General features: G+C 32.9%; 2 protein-coding genes across 2 annotated transcripts in view; one reads left to right on the top strand and one right to left on the bottom strand.

Annotated features, from left to right (window-relative positions):
- Nucleotides 1-1,719, bottom strand: part of LOC120081006 — a 51,178-nt gene extending 49,459 nt beyond the window's left edge. The window contains exons 1-4 of the mRNA XM_039035689.1: nt 1,652-1,719; nt 1,445-1,528; nt 1,241-1,326; nt 789-1,174 (exon numbers count right to left, since the gene is read on the bottom strand). Coding sequence (XP_038891617.1) covers nt 789-1,174; nt 1,241-1,326; nt 1,445-1,528; nt 1,652-1,719 — 624 coding nt within the window. The remainder of the gene's footprint in view (nt 1-788; nt 1,175-1,240; nt 1,327-1,444; nt 1,529-1,651) is intronic.
- A 10,348-nt stretch (nt 1,720-12,067) lies between these two features.
- Nucleotides 12,068-16,268, top strand: LOC120081559 (probable LRR receptor-like serine/threonine-protein kinase IRK). The gene is made up of 2 exons (XM_039036548.1): nt 12,068-14,017; nt 14,535-16,268. The coding sequence occupies exons 1-2, from the start codon at nt 12,699-12,701 to the stop codon at nt 15,988-15,990; spliced, it is 2,775 nt and encodes a 924-aa protein (XP_038892476.1). The 5' UTR covers nt 12,068-12,698; the 3' UTR covers nt 15,991-16,268.
- Nucleotides 16,269-16,502: the final 234 nt, after the last annotated feature.

Here is a 16,502-nt window from a genome sequence, read left to right on the forward strand (position 1 = left end):
GTTGTCTACCATCAGAACTGGATGACTGATCACTGGAACCACCTGAACTAACTGATGGTCGTGCTTTAGAATCAATTCTAACCTCTGCCTCAACCTGATCAACTGTCTGCTGTTTCTGCTGCTCTTTGACACGAAATGACATCTCTGTTTCATTAAAGGTCACATCTCTGCTGATAATACATTTATTTCTGCCCTCTTTCAAGTACCAAAGTTTATATCCTTTAACACCCTAAGGATAGCCAATAAACATATATTTCAGTTCCCTCTTATTCAGCTTCTCTTTCTTAACATAAGCATAAGTTGAACATCCAAACACTCTGAGATGATCCAAGCTTGGAACTTTTCCTGTCCATATCTCCTGAGGAGTCTTTAGGCCTAAAGCAGAAGACGGACTCCTATTAATAAGATAACAGGATGTTTAGGCAGCTTCCCCCCAAAACTTCAAGGGTAATGAAGCATTTGTCAAGAGACATCTTGTATGCTCCATAATTATTTTATTGAACCTCTCAACTAAACCATTATGCTGTGAAGTGTACGTAACAGTGAAATGCCTCGTAATTCCCCCAGATTTGCAAAATTTATCAAATTTGTGATTCATAAATTCTAAACCATTGTCTGTCCTCAGATACTTTACCTTCCTGCCTGTCTGGTTCTCAACCTGCTTTTTTCATTCAAGAAATTTCCCAAAAGCTTCATCCTTCTGTTTCAGTTGATACATCCACACCTTCATTGAAAAGTCATCAATGATCGACATAAAGTATCTCGAACTTTCTATAGAAGGTACGTACCTCTGTAGAACCCCACAAATCTAAATGAACATAATCCAAAATTCCTTTGGTAGAATGCTTCTCTTTCCCAAACTTCACTCTAGTAGACTTTCCCATTATGCAGCATTCAAAAAATGGGAATTCAATGTATTTAACTCCTCTAAGCAAACCTTGTTGTGAAAGAGCTTGAAGACCTCTTTCACTCGCATGAGCTAGTCTGTTATGCCATAACATAGACTTATATGTTTCTTTCCCAGATGCAACAGCAGCATTACCTGAAACTGCAGTATCCTCCAATACATAAAGACCATTCCTCAAGGTCCCCTTCAGCTTAATCAAAGAACCCTTGATAACCTTTAGAACTCCATTATCAGATTTATAGGCATAACCTGCTCTATCTAATTCGCCTAGAGAAATTAGATTTCGTTTGAGTTCTGGAACATACCTTATATTTGTAAGAATTCTGATCATACCATCATGTGTTGCAATTCGAACTAACCCAATTCCTTTTATCACAAGCAGCATTATCACCAAGCAAAACTGATCACCCATCATTTTCCTGAAAGTCAATCAAGAAATCCCGATTAGGAGTCATGTGAAATGTCCACCCTGAATCCATGATCCAAGCATTCTGAATGTCTCTGTTGGACACCATCAAGACCTCTGCTGAATCATACCTATCAGTAACATTTGCTGCATTAGAATCCCCTGCATGTTTGCTACTTGATGCTTCCTTGCTCTTATTCAAAGGGAAATTTTTCCTAAAGTGTCATTCTTTATGACATAGGAAACACTTTTTGGTTTTCTCCTTTGATTTTGACCTGGATCTCGACTCTTTTCCTTTTCCGTTCTTTTTCTCACTTCTGCCTCTGACTATGAGTAACTCTCCATCCTTGCGTTCCTTTTTAATCTCGAGGTTTCTCGTTCTCAAAGCATCCAACACTATATCCATGGATAATGAATCCCGTCCATATTTAATAGCTGCCTTAAATTCTCAATACGATTCAGGCAAAGAATTCAAAAGAATAACTACTTGATTTTCATTCGACATCTTCTCACTGATGTTATTGAGATCAACTATAATCTTCTGGAATTCATCTAGGTTCTCTTCTAAACCTTTATTAGAGTTCATCTTATATCCAAAGAATTTCTCTTTTAGATATAATTTATTTGGCAAGGACTTAGTTAAATAAAGACTTTTTAATTTCTTCCACAACTCCGCTGTAGTAGTGGCCTCATCTACTAACCTAAGCACTCTAATACATACAGAATTATCATTAATAGGCCATCTCATCCATATCCTTTTCAGCTTCTGTAGTTGTTGGTGGAAGGTCATTTTTGTCTAAGATTTTGGGTATCATTTGTTGTACCAGAATAACTCTAATTTTTTTCTCCATAATCCGAAATCACCTTACCCATCAAATTTAACCATCAAAGCCATCTATCAAATTAACCCAACCTAAACAAAGAATATGCCAGCACACTACCACACACGATCTGGAGCTGTGATACCTCTTGTGAAACTTTTTTAACCTAACTTAGATGGTCAAACAGAACGCAAACAATCAGCAGAATAAATAAATAAAAAGTAAAGAACGAACACCAAGATATATAGTGACATCCACTTTGAGAACTAGTTTGAATTATTTTATTATGAGCAATAAGGAATTTACAATTACAGATAATCAACAATGATCACCAATCTGTAATTTCAATATCCATTGATATCGAAAGATCCGTACACAACATTGCCTCTAAAACTGAGAACAACTTGCTGCAAAACAAACAGCCCAAAACCGTGCACTACCACCTCTGACCGGCGAACCACGCATAGACCCGCACGTGCCCCTCTGTCACTGATAGCCGGTGAGCCGACAGGAACCAGGACACCCACCTCTGATGAAAACCACGCTCACCGACAGACCCACGATAGGACGAAAACAGCGCTGAACGAAGATGACGCTTACTGAACGGCGAACCACACGTCGAACGAACTGGAACCCACCGCTTGCTCAGATCGGTGAACTCCTACCCGTCACCCACGCTTACCGACGGCTGCACTCTATCTTCCAACCCAGATGGCTGCTGCGTTTTCGTGTTTCTCTTCTCACAGACGGCTGTGGCTTCTCTACTCAGACGGCTGCCTCTCTCGTTTTGTCTTCCACGAAAGCCGACTGTGCGTCTTCTTGCCACCCAGGCGGTTGCTTCATAAAAATTCACAAAAACCAGCCCTAAAGGTTAAATATAGATATATTTACAAAAATGTCATTTGCCCATAATTACCAGAATGCTATTGGACTTTAATTTCACCAAAAAATCCAATAAAAACCCACTTAAATACCTTTTTATTTTCTACATCTCCAATTTCTTATATATTGTTCATTTAATTTATAGGGTTTGGAGAAAGGGATTCCACCCCAAGTAGAGCCAATTCTCAGTATTTTCCTACATTTTCTTCTGTATTTTTAGTTTTAGATTTCATTTTTGGAATGTAAATACTTTTGGGTGATGATTGATCTCGGCCATATAGTCCTGGCAATTCGTTGAGGTTAGTTTTCTGGCTTAGAAGTAGGAAATTTAATGTTGTGAGGACTAGTTTTTAATGAAATACATATGATTTCTTGCATTTTTTGTCTTTATTTTCATCGTTTAGCTTGTATTTGTAAATGGATTTACGTTATAGTCACTGATGCATGTCTAATAGTTATAGATTAAAACATGAGTGTAATCTTCATGATTCGTCGTGTTTTTAATCGTCCATGAGCAAAAATTGAATCCTTAAATGCATGAAATATAGTACCACGATTCGTATGTGCATGCTTAATTTAAGATAAAAAAGAAACTGGTTAATGAACTTACACTATCTAAGTAATTAGTCATCTCAGTGGCCCTAAATCGTTATGCAAATGTTAAAATTGTATGGAAAGATAGTGTGCCTAATAGAATAACATTTAGTTTAATTAGGGTGGTTGCTCGATCTTCCAACAAAGTGACTTTCCAAATGCGTTGATTAGATTGAGTAAGTCAATTATGTGCTTGTATAATCGAATGTTAATTTGGAATTCAATGATCGAGTTGAATTGAATTGCCCCTGCTAGCAAACTAGACTATCCAAATAGATTTGCATTTCACCCACTATCCCTTATTTTTATGCATTTTACTTGTCACACTTTATTTTCTCTCTCAGCACCTACCCCCTCCCCATTTATTGCTTTAATTAGAGAATTTGTTCTATAAAAGCTACCTCGAGCTTCCCTATAATTCAAGTTTTATTGTTAATACTACTACGTTTTGACAATTCTAGATTGGTTATTCTATAAATTTTAACTGGTTGTGAGAACTTTCGATAAGTTCTTGTTACCAAGAATATATTTCTTAACCAATTGAACCATGGAAAAATAAATTGTCATTATCATTACAAGTTGATTATTTTTCTATGTTTGATTTATGAATTAGATCGTTTTGTCACGTAAAAGAATCAATTTTATTTTTAATATGTGAGTATAGAGATTTGTTAACTTCTCAACTTACAGAAATTTATAGTTATGAAAATTACTTCATTCAATATACATCTATAAATATAGGAATCAAAGTTATTTTTTCAATATATATATATGTAGGAAGATTATTAATTTATTGGCTATTTGAGCTATGCGTTTTTATTATCAAATTATTGATAATTCATTAACTATTGCTAGAGCCTATCTTATACTCAAATGCCCAATTGCACCTTTTTTTTTTTCCTATTTGGCCGTACCCAATTACATCATTAGTTCTGTTTTTAGAAATTTCTTTAATTCATTGTTATTTGTTCATTTATTTAGATAGAATATTTTTGAAATTCAAATAATTGCTACAAATGTCATTAAATGTCCCTTTAAAGATCATTATTCTAGGTTTTGTACATTGAAAAGATGGCTCCTTAAAGCCATTCTTGGGATTTAATTCAAAATTTGTGACAAGTGCATTAATCACCATAATTGATTTTGTTAATTTTCAAACATCTTCTACTAATAATCAATGCCAATGGTCATCATCAAAATGTGTAGTGAAAGTTGATTCCATTTGAATGATCATTTTTCAAAAATATCTCTTTGATTGACTTTGTGATTTTTATCAATAATATGGCATTGTTTTGTGAAGAAAATATAAAAATTTTCAAAATTGGCCTGCCAATAATAAATACATGATGTTTTTAGAATTAAACCTTATCAAGAGTGATAATCTCATTTGAAAATAAATTGAAAAAGAAAAAAAAAAGTCTTTCTAGTATCATACTTTTTTTTTTCTTTTTTTTTCTTTTTTCTTTTTTCTTTTTTTTTGCAATATGTGGAGCGAGAGAATTCGATCTCTAATATCAGTTTTAAGGTTTTATGTTTTGTTATCCCTTTTCTACTCATGTTTTCAAAAGTCGAGCTAAGTTTTTAAAATAATTTTAAAAAAAGTAAGCATTGCTTGGTAACCATTGGGTATTTTGTTTTTTATTTTCGAAAATTAAGGCTATAAACATTTATTCCTTTTCTAAATTTCTTGATTTGTTATATATTTTTCAATGTTTTAAAAAGAAAAGACAAAATTTGAAAACTAAAAAAAAATAGTTTTTAAAAAGTAGTTTTTATTTTTAGAATTTGGCTAAGAATTCAACTATTAGTATTTAAGAAAGATGCAAATCATTATAAGAAATTGAGAGAAAATAAACTTAATTTTCAAATATCAATAATAAAAAAAAATGACATAGTTACCAAACAAAGTCATAGTTTTTAAATGCTTTTTTTTTTTAAAAAAAAAAATTGACTAGACGCTCAAGTGTTTTTTTTTTTTTTTTTTTAAAAAAAAGATAGATGAAACTCATAATAAACATTACTTCGACCTTCAAATTTCTTCCTTTGTTATCTTCATTTTACCAATGGTTTAAAAAACCAACCCAATTTTTTAAACTAAAAAAAGTAGTTTTTTAAAACTTGTTTTTGGTTTTGAAATTTGGCTAAGAACTCAATCGTTGTACTTAAAAAGATGCAAATTATTGTAAGAAATTGAGAAAAAAATAAATTTAATTTTAAAAACGAAAAACAAAAAACGAAATAGCTGCCAAAATGGCAGAAGAATTAGAAAGAAACAATAATATATTTAAAAAACTAAAATCTAAAAGTGAAATTGTTATCCAACCTAGTCTTATTTCTCAATTTTAGGATTGAGTGGAACAAATATACATCAATAAACTCAACATATTATTAACTAAAAATTAGTACTTACACGAAATTGTAAAATATTCATGCGGAGGATTTTTAAAAATAGAAAAATAAGAAAAACTATTTACACAAAATAATAAAATGTTAATATTCTTTGATGAAGACTGATAGAGACTGATAGAAGTATACCGGTATCTATCAATAATAAAAAATGATAGAAGTTTGTCACTAATAGACTTTTGATAGAAGTCTATCACTGCTATCAGTGTCTACCAGTTCTTTTTTTTTTTTTTTTTGTTATTTCTATAAATTGTTTGACATTTTTTCTATTTGTGAAAATTTTCTCATTCATAAAATAATAAAACTTAATCTCTAAATTTTAAGATTCACGTGAATGAATTTATATAATTGATTTTTTTAAAAAAAAATCAATGCAATATAGCACTAATTCTATAGCACAACAAAAATGTAGAGGGAGAAAACCAACGTTAACTCATATTTAACAACTATGGATTAAACTATGTTTCCCAAACACAAACCTAATAAATTTAGATGAAAAAATTTCACATCTAAAAACAAATTTAAATAAAACTCTACAAACTAACTCGAGACTAAGAAACTCAATGCACAAACAACCCCTTAAATAGCTCATTGTCCAAAATAATCCTTTCGGGTGTTTGGTCCACCAACTTCATAAATTGGTGTTATAACTCAACTTTAATAGTAAACACTACTAAAGTTTGTATATTTATCGGAAAACTTTATCTTCCACTCTTTCTCTACTTTGCACATTTATCGAACTCCATCTTACAACTATACACTCCAATACACAAACTTTCCAACTCTAACATGTTAGCTTCAAATTTTATTACTCAACTCAGTGCTTCAAACACCTTCTAAAAGTTACCGTTTAGTTTTTATACATTTGTTAACCTTAAAAACAAATCATCATTAAATTATTTTTACCAACCCGACAACTTGAAACCCACCTATTTTATTTTTTTTAAACTACCGTAAACCCTAATTTGACAAACTAACATAATTTTAAAAATAATATACTATTACAATTGTAAAAGGGAAGATTCAAACTTTCGACCCAACAATAGTTTAACCGTTAAGATATATCCAAACTAACAACAACTAACCTAATTTATCAAATAGAAACATCAACTCATTACTACAACTACATATATACATGATAATAACAACGTCAACATTTTCAAAATGATGAGAATGAAATTGGAACTAAAATTGAAATCATAAATACTAATGAGTTGTTTGGGGTGCTAAGTTGAGATATGATATCTAAAGTTTATATATATATGGAATCATATATTTAGGGAGTTCATATATTTGTGTTTGGAGTGCAAAGTTAGTTCATATGTCAATGGTATCGGTGCAGTTTTTTAAATTCTAAATAATATGTTTTTATGATGACTATTTTTGTTTTAAACGTTTATGTTCAATAATTTTAAATAATTTATTTGAATAAAATATGGATTGCATTTTTTCTTTTATTTTTTTAAAGTTTGTATTTCTTTTTTTATTTTTTTTGGTAATGAAGAACAATTAGTCCACTGTATTTTCTTGCAAAAATATGGATAAATAAAATGGGAAACAAAAGAGAGATCAAGACTTTCGATTCCTAATTTATCTCCACAAATTTCATCCCCATATTCTTCTTTTCTTCTTCATGTTGTTGCTCTGTCATGAAAGTTTTTTTTAATTGAATATTTTCCATTATCTTAGCAGCCAATGGAATGCCACCACATTTCTTCAATTACTTTACATTTATATCCTCCAAATTTGGAGAATCATCAGAGAACATATCTCTATTTTTCATTAATTTTGCTATAAATTGTTTTTTAAAAAATCTCCATTTTATGGGTTTCTTTTGTGTTATTTGTTATTTTTGTATGTTTTTGCTTAACTTTTTGTTCCACCATTCGACTATATACATACTTTTCCAAATTCTTAACACTCATTTGATATATGAATTTAATTAAGCAAAAATATAATATGGTATATATATATATATATATACATAAATATAATCATGGTTTAACTTTTTGTTAGAGGTGGTTATCGGAGTCCAGAATTGGTCGTCAAAGTTGATCATGCTAGGGTGGTCATCAGAGGTAGTGGTCGTTGGAATTTGTCATCGGAGGTAGTTGTCAGAATTTGTCGAAGGTGGTTGCTAGAGCCTAAAGTTGGGCATGTGAAAGTGATCGTTGAAGTTAATCATCAAATATGATTTTCGTCAAAGTTTGTGTTTTGGAGGTTGTTATCGGAGCCCATAATTGGTCGTTGGAGTTGTCACGCTAAGGTGGTTGTCAGAGGTTTTTTATGGGAGGTGGTTGCCAGAGTCCGGAGTTGGTCGTTGGGGTTGGCCATATGAAAGTAGTCGTCAAAGTTGGTTCTCGGAGTGTGGCAATGGTAGTCATCGATGGTGGGGTCGATGAGTGAATCCATTGAAAACATTGGAAGAATGGAGAGTTGGGGTGCGTTACTATAATATACCAATTCAATTTCATCAATATTTAAAGTTGATGGGCCAAATAATGAATTGATATATTATACCAACGTAATTCATCTCATGTTGATAGCCAAATACCCCTGAATATGTGTGAGATTATGTGAATCATATTTTGTAAAAGGTAGGGATAATGGAGGCGAATTCCATGAAAAAGTGGGAGCTTTGCATTAAATTGGAAAGGGAATCAAGGGGGAAAAGTGGGCCCTTTGTGTTTTAATGAAATGTAAGAAAAATACTTTTTTTAAAAAATAAATAAATAAAGCTTCAATTTCAAAGCAAAATTCTACCATAAATGACGATCAGTTTTCAGTATTTGCAGCTGCAACCCTTCTCTATTACTCCTCTTTTAATTCCCCCAACTAACCTTCATTACCTACTTTCTCTAATTTATTGCTCTCTCTCAAGTTTGGTTTTGTAATTTCAAATATGAAACCATTAAAATCTAGAATTTTTTTTTTTTTTAAGCGTATCAATTTATACTCTCATTTACTTTTTGTTTGAGAAAATTTCGTCACAAATTAATTAATTTAGACACTTAGTCCGAATTTCTTTTGATAATTGTTCATTAATTTCCTGTAATTGTCTGTTTTGTAAATCTGACGTTTGAAGAAATCTATACACGTTTGAGAATCAATTCATAGATAATTTTTAAAGGTAATCATAATGAAAGGTCTAAATTGATTGTCTTATGAAAATTTTGGATTTTAATTGACTCAAATCATAAATTTTAAACGATATTGATTGAACGAAATTTGGATGAACGTGTAAATTGATAGTATATAGACATAATTGTTATTTATTAAAGTTCAATGATTAAATTATTACAAATTTAAAAATATAAAGATTAAAAATATAAAGACTATAATGTTACCAATTAAAACTCAAAAATTAAATTGTTACTTTTATGAAAGTTTAGGTACTTACAAGTGAAAATTTAAAAGCCCACAAACCTACCCAATGATATCTTAACCTTCTTTTTAATTGTAGTCTCTAATTTTTATATGGAAATTGTTTTTTTCCAAGAAAAAAAAAACTTTTGTATTGAAATAATCATGTTCTCTTCTCATATTAATATTTTTAAAAAGACTAAAATATATTTATTTAGTCTTTATTTTAAGTAATTATTAGATTTAAATATTGCTTCGTCTTTGTATTTATGGTTTTAGTTGATTTTGATTTCTATATTTTCAAAATGTATATTTTGATATCTATACTTTCAACTTTGGTTAATTTTAGTTCTTATACTTTCAAAATGTTAATTTTAGTATTTATATTTTTAACTTTGGTTCAGTTTAACTCCTATACTTTAGAAATATTCATTTTAGTCTTTAGACTTTTAACTTTGGTTCATTTTAGTCTTCGAACTTTAAAAAATGGATCATTTTAATTCATTAAAAATGAAAATGAAGGGATCAATATGGTCACTTTTTTAAAAAATATAAGGATCAAAATGATCCAAAGTTGTAAGTACAAAGACCAAAATGAATATTTTGAAAGTATAAGGACCAAAATAAACTAAAATTGGAAGTGTAGGGACCGAAATGAACATTTTGAAAATATAAGGACCAGATTAAGCCAAAACCAAAAGTATAAAAGTATTTATACCTAATTATTAACATAGATTTGAAACTATAATTTTTAATAAGAAAATACTTAGGTGCATCCTGGACTGCATATATGTTTGTGCTTCCTACCAAATTGTATAAATACTATAACAACTACTAATTATTAATCTAATGCAACTCGATTACTTTTCATTTAGATTGTTTAGTCACTTCCTTTATTTTAAGCGAAGAATTGATTTGAAACGAAGCACTACGTTTATGGACATTATAGAAAGAATAAAAGAGGTAAGGAAAGGGCAACAACTAGCATTATCATCTTTTATTTTGTGGCATCCTTTTATTCATATCCAATCTTTCACTTTCATTGCTCGTAGTTGCTCTCTTTTTCTTAATTATTTGGTTGCAATGTCATAGACGAATACTTTTGTAACCTTAGATCTGTTAGACTGTTGGATTGAACTAGTGGACTTTGTATCCATCGAAAGTGGTTATGTTTGTCACGGTTGATTTCAGCAACCACTTTTTTCCTGATGTTTTTATTTATGAAGGACTTACGAATCATTAAACCAAAGACTTGAAGTAAATGAGAAAAGCTATTGAGAGAATACTAAGTCCAAAGCTGTTAACTTGAACATTGCACACGTGCTTGAGACTCTTCCTTTATTTTACTAATTAAAGAAATCAAATCAACAAAAATTTGTTCAAATAAAATTCAATAAATAAACAAAGAAACAAACAACTTTCTTGATATTGGAAATGATTTATCTAACTTTTGAAAAATTGATTAAAAAATGTTACTTTAAACATCCCTTGTATTATTAATTAAATCGTTTTGATGGGAAATAAAGCTACTGGAGTCATTTGTAAATTCTAGTCTATGTAGGTTCCCCCACCAATATTTTACAAAATTAGGTTTTGAATATTACTCCTTGAATAAAAGAACATTCTCCTTTTCAATTTGCCCTTCATGTAGTAAGAATTGAGGTTGACTTGACTTGTTATATGTACAAAAACAAATTGAACAACTTAAAAAGATGACATATATTTATATAGACCGAGGACAAACGAATTAACCACGAATCTGTTAAACTGTGTCAATTTAAACTGTAAACTTCCGATTTCATCATATTGACCCTAAACTTAAATAAGTATTATAATTTTTATATTCAGTTCAATTTATATTAAGAAGGTGCAATCTGGGCTGCACTTATCTTTGTGCATCTCATCATATTGTCCAATCATTATTTGTCATATGGCGAATTCACTTTACTTCTTTCTAAATATATTTTATTTTTTTGTTCGTGTATGATGAAAATGTGATACATAGGAATGTTTGTATCTTGGAATGCATTCAAGTATTGCTCTTACATTAATTTGCTTAACAAATTAGTTAGAAAAATTAGAACTCATTAATTTCAATAAAATAAAATTATATATAGTTGAATTAATAGGTTAAATTATAATTTTGATCCATGCACCTTGATGTTTGTTTAATTTAATCCTTATACTTTTAAACGTCTAATTTTAGTCACTATACTTCTAAAAAATCTTAACTTTAGTCCTTATTGCTTGTTTATTGTAGATTTTATCAATTTTTTTAATTATTTATTAGAATTTTCACTTTAGATTTCGAAAATATATTTACATATTATATTTATTTGCATGAAAATTATTATTATTATTTAGTCAAATTATAAAAAAAAATTGAGGGACTAAATTTAAAATTTATTAAAAATACAGTCCTATATGAATTAAACTTAAATATTTAAAAATATATGGACTAAAATTAAACAAATACTAAAGTATAGAGACTAAAATGATATTTCAACATAAATAGTATATATTTTAATTAATAGCTCAAACTATTCTTAAATGTAAAAACTGAGGAAGAAAAGAAAAAAAAGCCTTAGAGGAAGAAAATCCACGTCAGCATCCAACTAGGATGAACAGATCTAAGCCACGTGCCATACGGCTTATTTAATTGTCTCAACCTACCTACGTGGTTTCTCATTTCCACTTATTAAAAACCCCCAAAATTGCCCCCTTCTTCTAAACAAAGAGTTTACTCTGTTTTTACTATCAACTTTTTTAAAAACACCACCGGCGGCGACGACGGCGGCGGCGGTGGCTGTTCCGACGACCTGCACCGTCTCTTCGGCGGACTTCTCATCTTCTTCCTGGAACTGTTTAAGAGAAATCTATTCTCAGTGTTCGTCACCGGATCCTTTTTCTTAATCTGAGAATAATCTTCGTTCTGCAACTCACTTTAACGGTGCTATGCCTTTTTTCTCTTCAACAATCTTCGTAAACTCCGGCGGTTTTTTGTTTGATTGTGCTTCTTTTCTGGCTTTTGCTGCTGTAGAATTTTGAAGTTTCTTCCATTTCTAAACATTCTCAAGAGTCCTTTTCGTTTTCTACTTCTGGCATCTTGTTTGTATGTATGTGTAGAGGAAACGAGTATGTATGTGTAGAGGAAACTAGCTTAGTTTCGGTAATTTTATTCTTAGTCTGAGCCATTTTGCGTCGTTTGTAAGAGATTTTCTTCTTTCGAGGTCTCTGTGATTGTGGTTTTTAGTTCGGTAGCAGTGTCTTTCTTGCTATGGCTTCTTTGTGTTGGTTTTGTCTTCGAAGTTAGTGAACAATGCCAGCGTTTTTGAAGATGGAACGGCTGATTGAGTTCTTCGTCTTGTTCGTTTTGGCTCCACTTTGTGCTCGATGTGTAAACCTATCTTTAAACGACGACGTTTTGGGCTTGATAGTGTTTAAAGCTGCTGTTCAAGATCCGAAGCTGAAGCTCGCGAGCTGGAACGAAGATGACGATAGTCCCTGCAATTGGACTGGTGTTCAATGCAGTCCTAGATCCAACCGGGTCGTCGAGCTTAACCTTAATGGGTTCTCTCTTTCGGGTCGGCTTGGCCGCGGGCTTTTTCAGTTGGAGTTTTTGCAGAGATTGTCGCTTGCTAAGAACAATCTTAGTGGGAATATAAGCCCTAATTTCGCTCGAGTCGACAATCTTCAGGTGATTGATTTGAGTGGGAATAATTTCTCCGGTACTGTTCCGGATGAATTTTTTCGTCAATGTAGGTCTTTGAGAGTCATTTCTTTGGCCAACAACAAATTTTCTGGGAATATTCCTGATAGTTTGAGCTTGTGTGGGAGTCTTATTGCAGTTAACTTTTCCTCGAATCAGTTTTCGGGTTCTTTGCCTTCTGGGATTTGGTCTTTCAGTGGGCTTCGATCTTTGGACTTGTCTGATAATTCTCTGGTGGGTGAAATTCCGAAGGTAATTGAGAATTTGTATAATCTGCGGACTCTTGACTTGAGCAAGAATCGATTCTCTGGACGGATTCCTGATGGTATTGGGAGCTGTTTGCTTCTGAGGTCCATTGATCTTAGTGAGAATTCATTCTCTGGGAATCTTCCTCAGACCATGCAGAAACTTGTTTTGTGTAGCAATCTGATTTTAAGCAGGAATTTGTTTGAAGGAGAAGTTCCAGAGTGGATAGGAGAAATGAAAAGCCTTGAAACTCTGGACTTTTCAAGGAACAATTTTACTGGTCGCATTCCAACTTCAATTGAGAATCTTCAATATCTAGAATTATTGAATCTCTCTTCAAATGGCTTTACTGATAGCTTTCCAGAATCTGTGATGAAGTGCCAAAGCCTTTTGGCATTAGATTTCAGCCACAATTTGATCATAGGTAATCTTCCTGCGATCGGAAGTTTAAGCAAGCTGCAGTTTCTGAGCCTGTCTGGGAATTCTTTTGTTGGTCCTATTCCAGAAACTATTGGAGATTTGAAAGCTTTAAGCATGCTTGATTTGAGTGGAAATCAGCTGAATGAAACCATTCCTGATGCAATTGGAGGAGCTGTGTCCCTAATTGAGCTGAAGCTGGCTGGAAATTTTCTAGGGGGTGAAATTCCCTCTTCAGTTGGTCACTGTTCTTCCCTTACAACTCTGTAAGCTTCCTTTCCTCACTTACTTGTCCACTTTTGATTGATTGAATTTCCATTTGCATTCTGTAGCATTGCATCAACTATGAGCCGTTTTTACATTAAACTAGTTTCTTGCAATTGTTATGACCTTACTTGAACAAGATCTATTTTATAGGTTGTACAACTATGTTCCCTTGAGTTCTATTTTTGTTTTTTTTTTTTTTTGTAGTTGTTGGATTTCAAGCTTGCTTATATGATACACAAACTATTTATGGCATTGTAATGTATGACAGAGAAACTTAGGCATTGTAATTTATGACAAAGAAACTTAGGCATTTGCTGGATATATCTACTTGTTTAAGAAGGATCGTTATCTTTTGCTTGAATTGGGTTGTAGTCAGTCTTTATGATTTTAGTGTCCCTTTCATTTTGTTCTCAGCGTTTGAAAGGCTAGTTAGAATCTGGTGGTTGGTTAGTGATTAATATGATCTAGTTTTTAACTAATATCTCTGGTAACATTTATTTTTGTCAAACTTGGCAGGTTCATATCACACAATAACTTAACTGGCCTGATACCCGCAGCACTAGCTAAACTCTCTCATCTCCAAAATGTCGATTTATCCTTCAACAATCTCAATGGACCCCTTCCAAAGCAGTTGTCTAATCTTCCAAACCTTCTTGTGTTCAATATTTCTCATAACAACCTCAAGGGTGAGCTGCCTGGTGGTGGATTCTTTAACACCATCTCCCCTTCATCCGTTGCTGGCAATCCATCCCTTTGTGGTTCTGTTGTTAATAAATCTTGCCCTTCTGTCCTTCCGAAACCTATTGTTCTTAATCCCAACTCCACTTCAGATTCCATTTCGAGCTCGCTGCCACCAAGCGATAATCACAGAAGAAATAGAAATATCCTCAGCATTTCTGCACTGGTTGCCATTGGTGCTGCTGCTTTCATTATCATTGGTGTAATATCGATCACCATCCTAAACCTACGCGTTCAATCACCCACATCTTTGTCTGCAGCTGCACTTGCGTTATCTGTTGGGGACGATTTCAGTAATTCCTCCAGTCCTGATGCGAATTCTGGAAAGCTTGTGGTATTATCAGGAGAACTCGACTTTAGCACAGGAGCACACGCTCTGCTGAACAAGGATTGTGAGCTTGGGCGTGGTGGATTTGGAGCAGTTTACCATACTATTCTCCGGGATGGACACTCGGTTGCAATCAAGAAGCTTACAGTTTCTAGCCTTGTCAAGTCCCAAGAGGATTTCGAGAGAGAAGTGAGGAAATTTGGGATGGTCAGGCACCAAAATCTCGTGGCACTTGAAGGTTATTATTGGACTCCTTCACTACAACTCCTTATATATGAATTTGTCTCCGGAGGTAGCTTGTATAGGTTGCTCCACGAAGCGTCAGGTGACAATGTCCTTTCATGGAATGAGAGATTCGACATAATTCTTGGGACAGCGAAAGGTCTTGCTCACTTACATCAATCAAACACAATCCACTATAACATAAAATCCAGCAACATTCTTATTGATTGTAATGGTCAACCGAAGGTGGGAGATTATGGTCTAGCTAGATTGCTGCCAATGTTAGACCGTTATGTTTTAAGTAGCAAGATCCAGAGCGCGCTCGGTTACATGGCACCAGAGTTTGCTTGCAGGACAGTAAAGATAACCGAAAAATGTGATGTATATGGCTTTGGGATATTGATACTAGAGGTGGTTACAGGGAAGAAACCTGTCGAGTACATGGAAGACGACGTTGCAGTCCTCTGCGACATGGTCAGAGAAGCAGTTGAAGAAGGAAGAGCGGAAGAATGCATCGACAGGAAACTGAGAGGGAATTTCCCTGTAGAAGAGGCCATTCCCGTGTTAAAATTAGGCTTGATATGCACCTCCCATGTGCCATCAAACCGACCCGACATGAGAGAAATGGTCAAGATATTGGAGATGATCAAATGCCCATCTGAATTACAAGAGGAATTGGGATAAACTAAAATGCCAATAACACAATTGCAGATTAACCCGGGACGCCTGGATTGTATGGTGAACAAAAAATCCAGTGTGCTTTATCTGATGATGCCAATGGACTCAAAAAACTGTTGAAGAGGAAGCTACCATTGTTTTTGGCTTACTGTACTTTTTGCTTGTTTTCTTGTAATAGATTCACTTTCACCAAGCTTCCTATTTTAGTTGTATTTCTTCCATTCACTTAAGGCCTAATTATTCATCTGCATTTTTGTATGATAAAAGCTGAGGCAACTTTAGCAGATTCTCTTCTTCTTCTTATAATAATTTTTAAAACTCTCTGTGAGGTAACTTTTTTTTCTTTTGTTTCTCAGCTTTTGCTGTTCTTGGCAGCTTTCTGTTGGGGAAAGGACAGGCTTTGACTTGTCTCTACTTGTCAAAATTGTGGGTTTGGATCAAATGAAAATGGAAAAAGTACAATGGAGAAGGTCAGAGGGATTTCAGAGATTACACAGAAAAGATTCTCAAACCCACTT

The sequence above is a fragment of the Benincasa hispida genome, chromosome 7 (genome assembly GCF_009727055.1).
Source record: "Benincasa hispida cultivar B227 chromosome 7, ASM972705v1, whole genome shotgun sequence".
Classification (NCBI taxonomy): domain Eukaryota; kingdom Viridiplantae; phylum Streptophyta; class Magnoliopsida; order Cucurbitales; family Cucurbitaceae; genus Benincasa; species Benincasa hispida.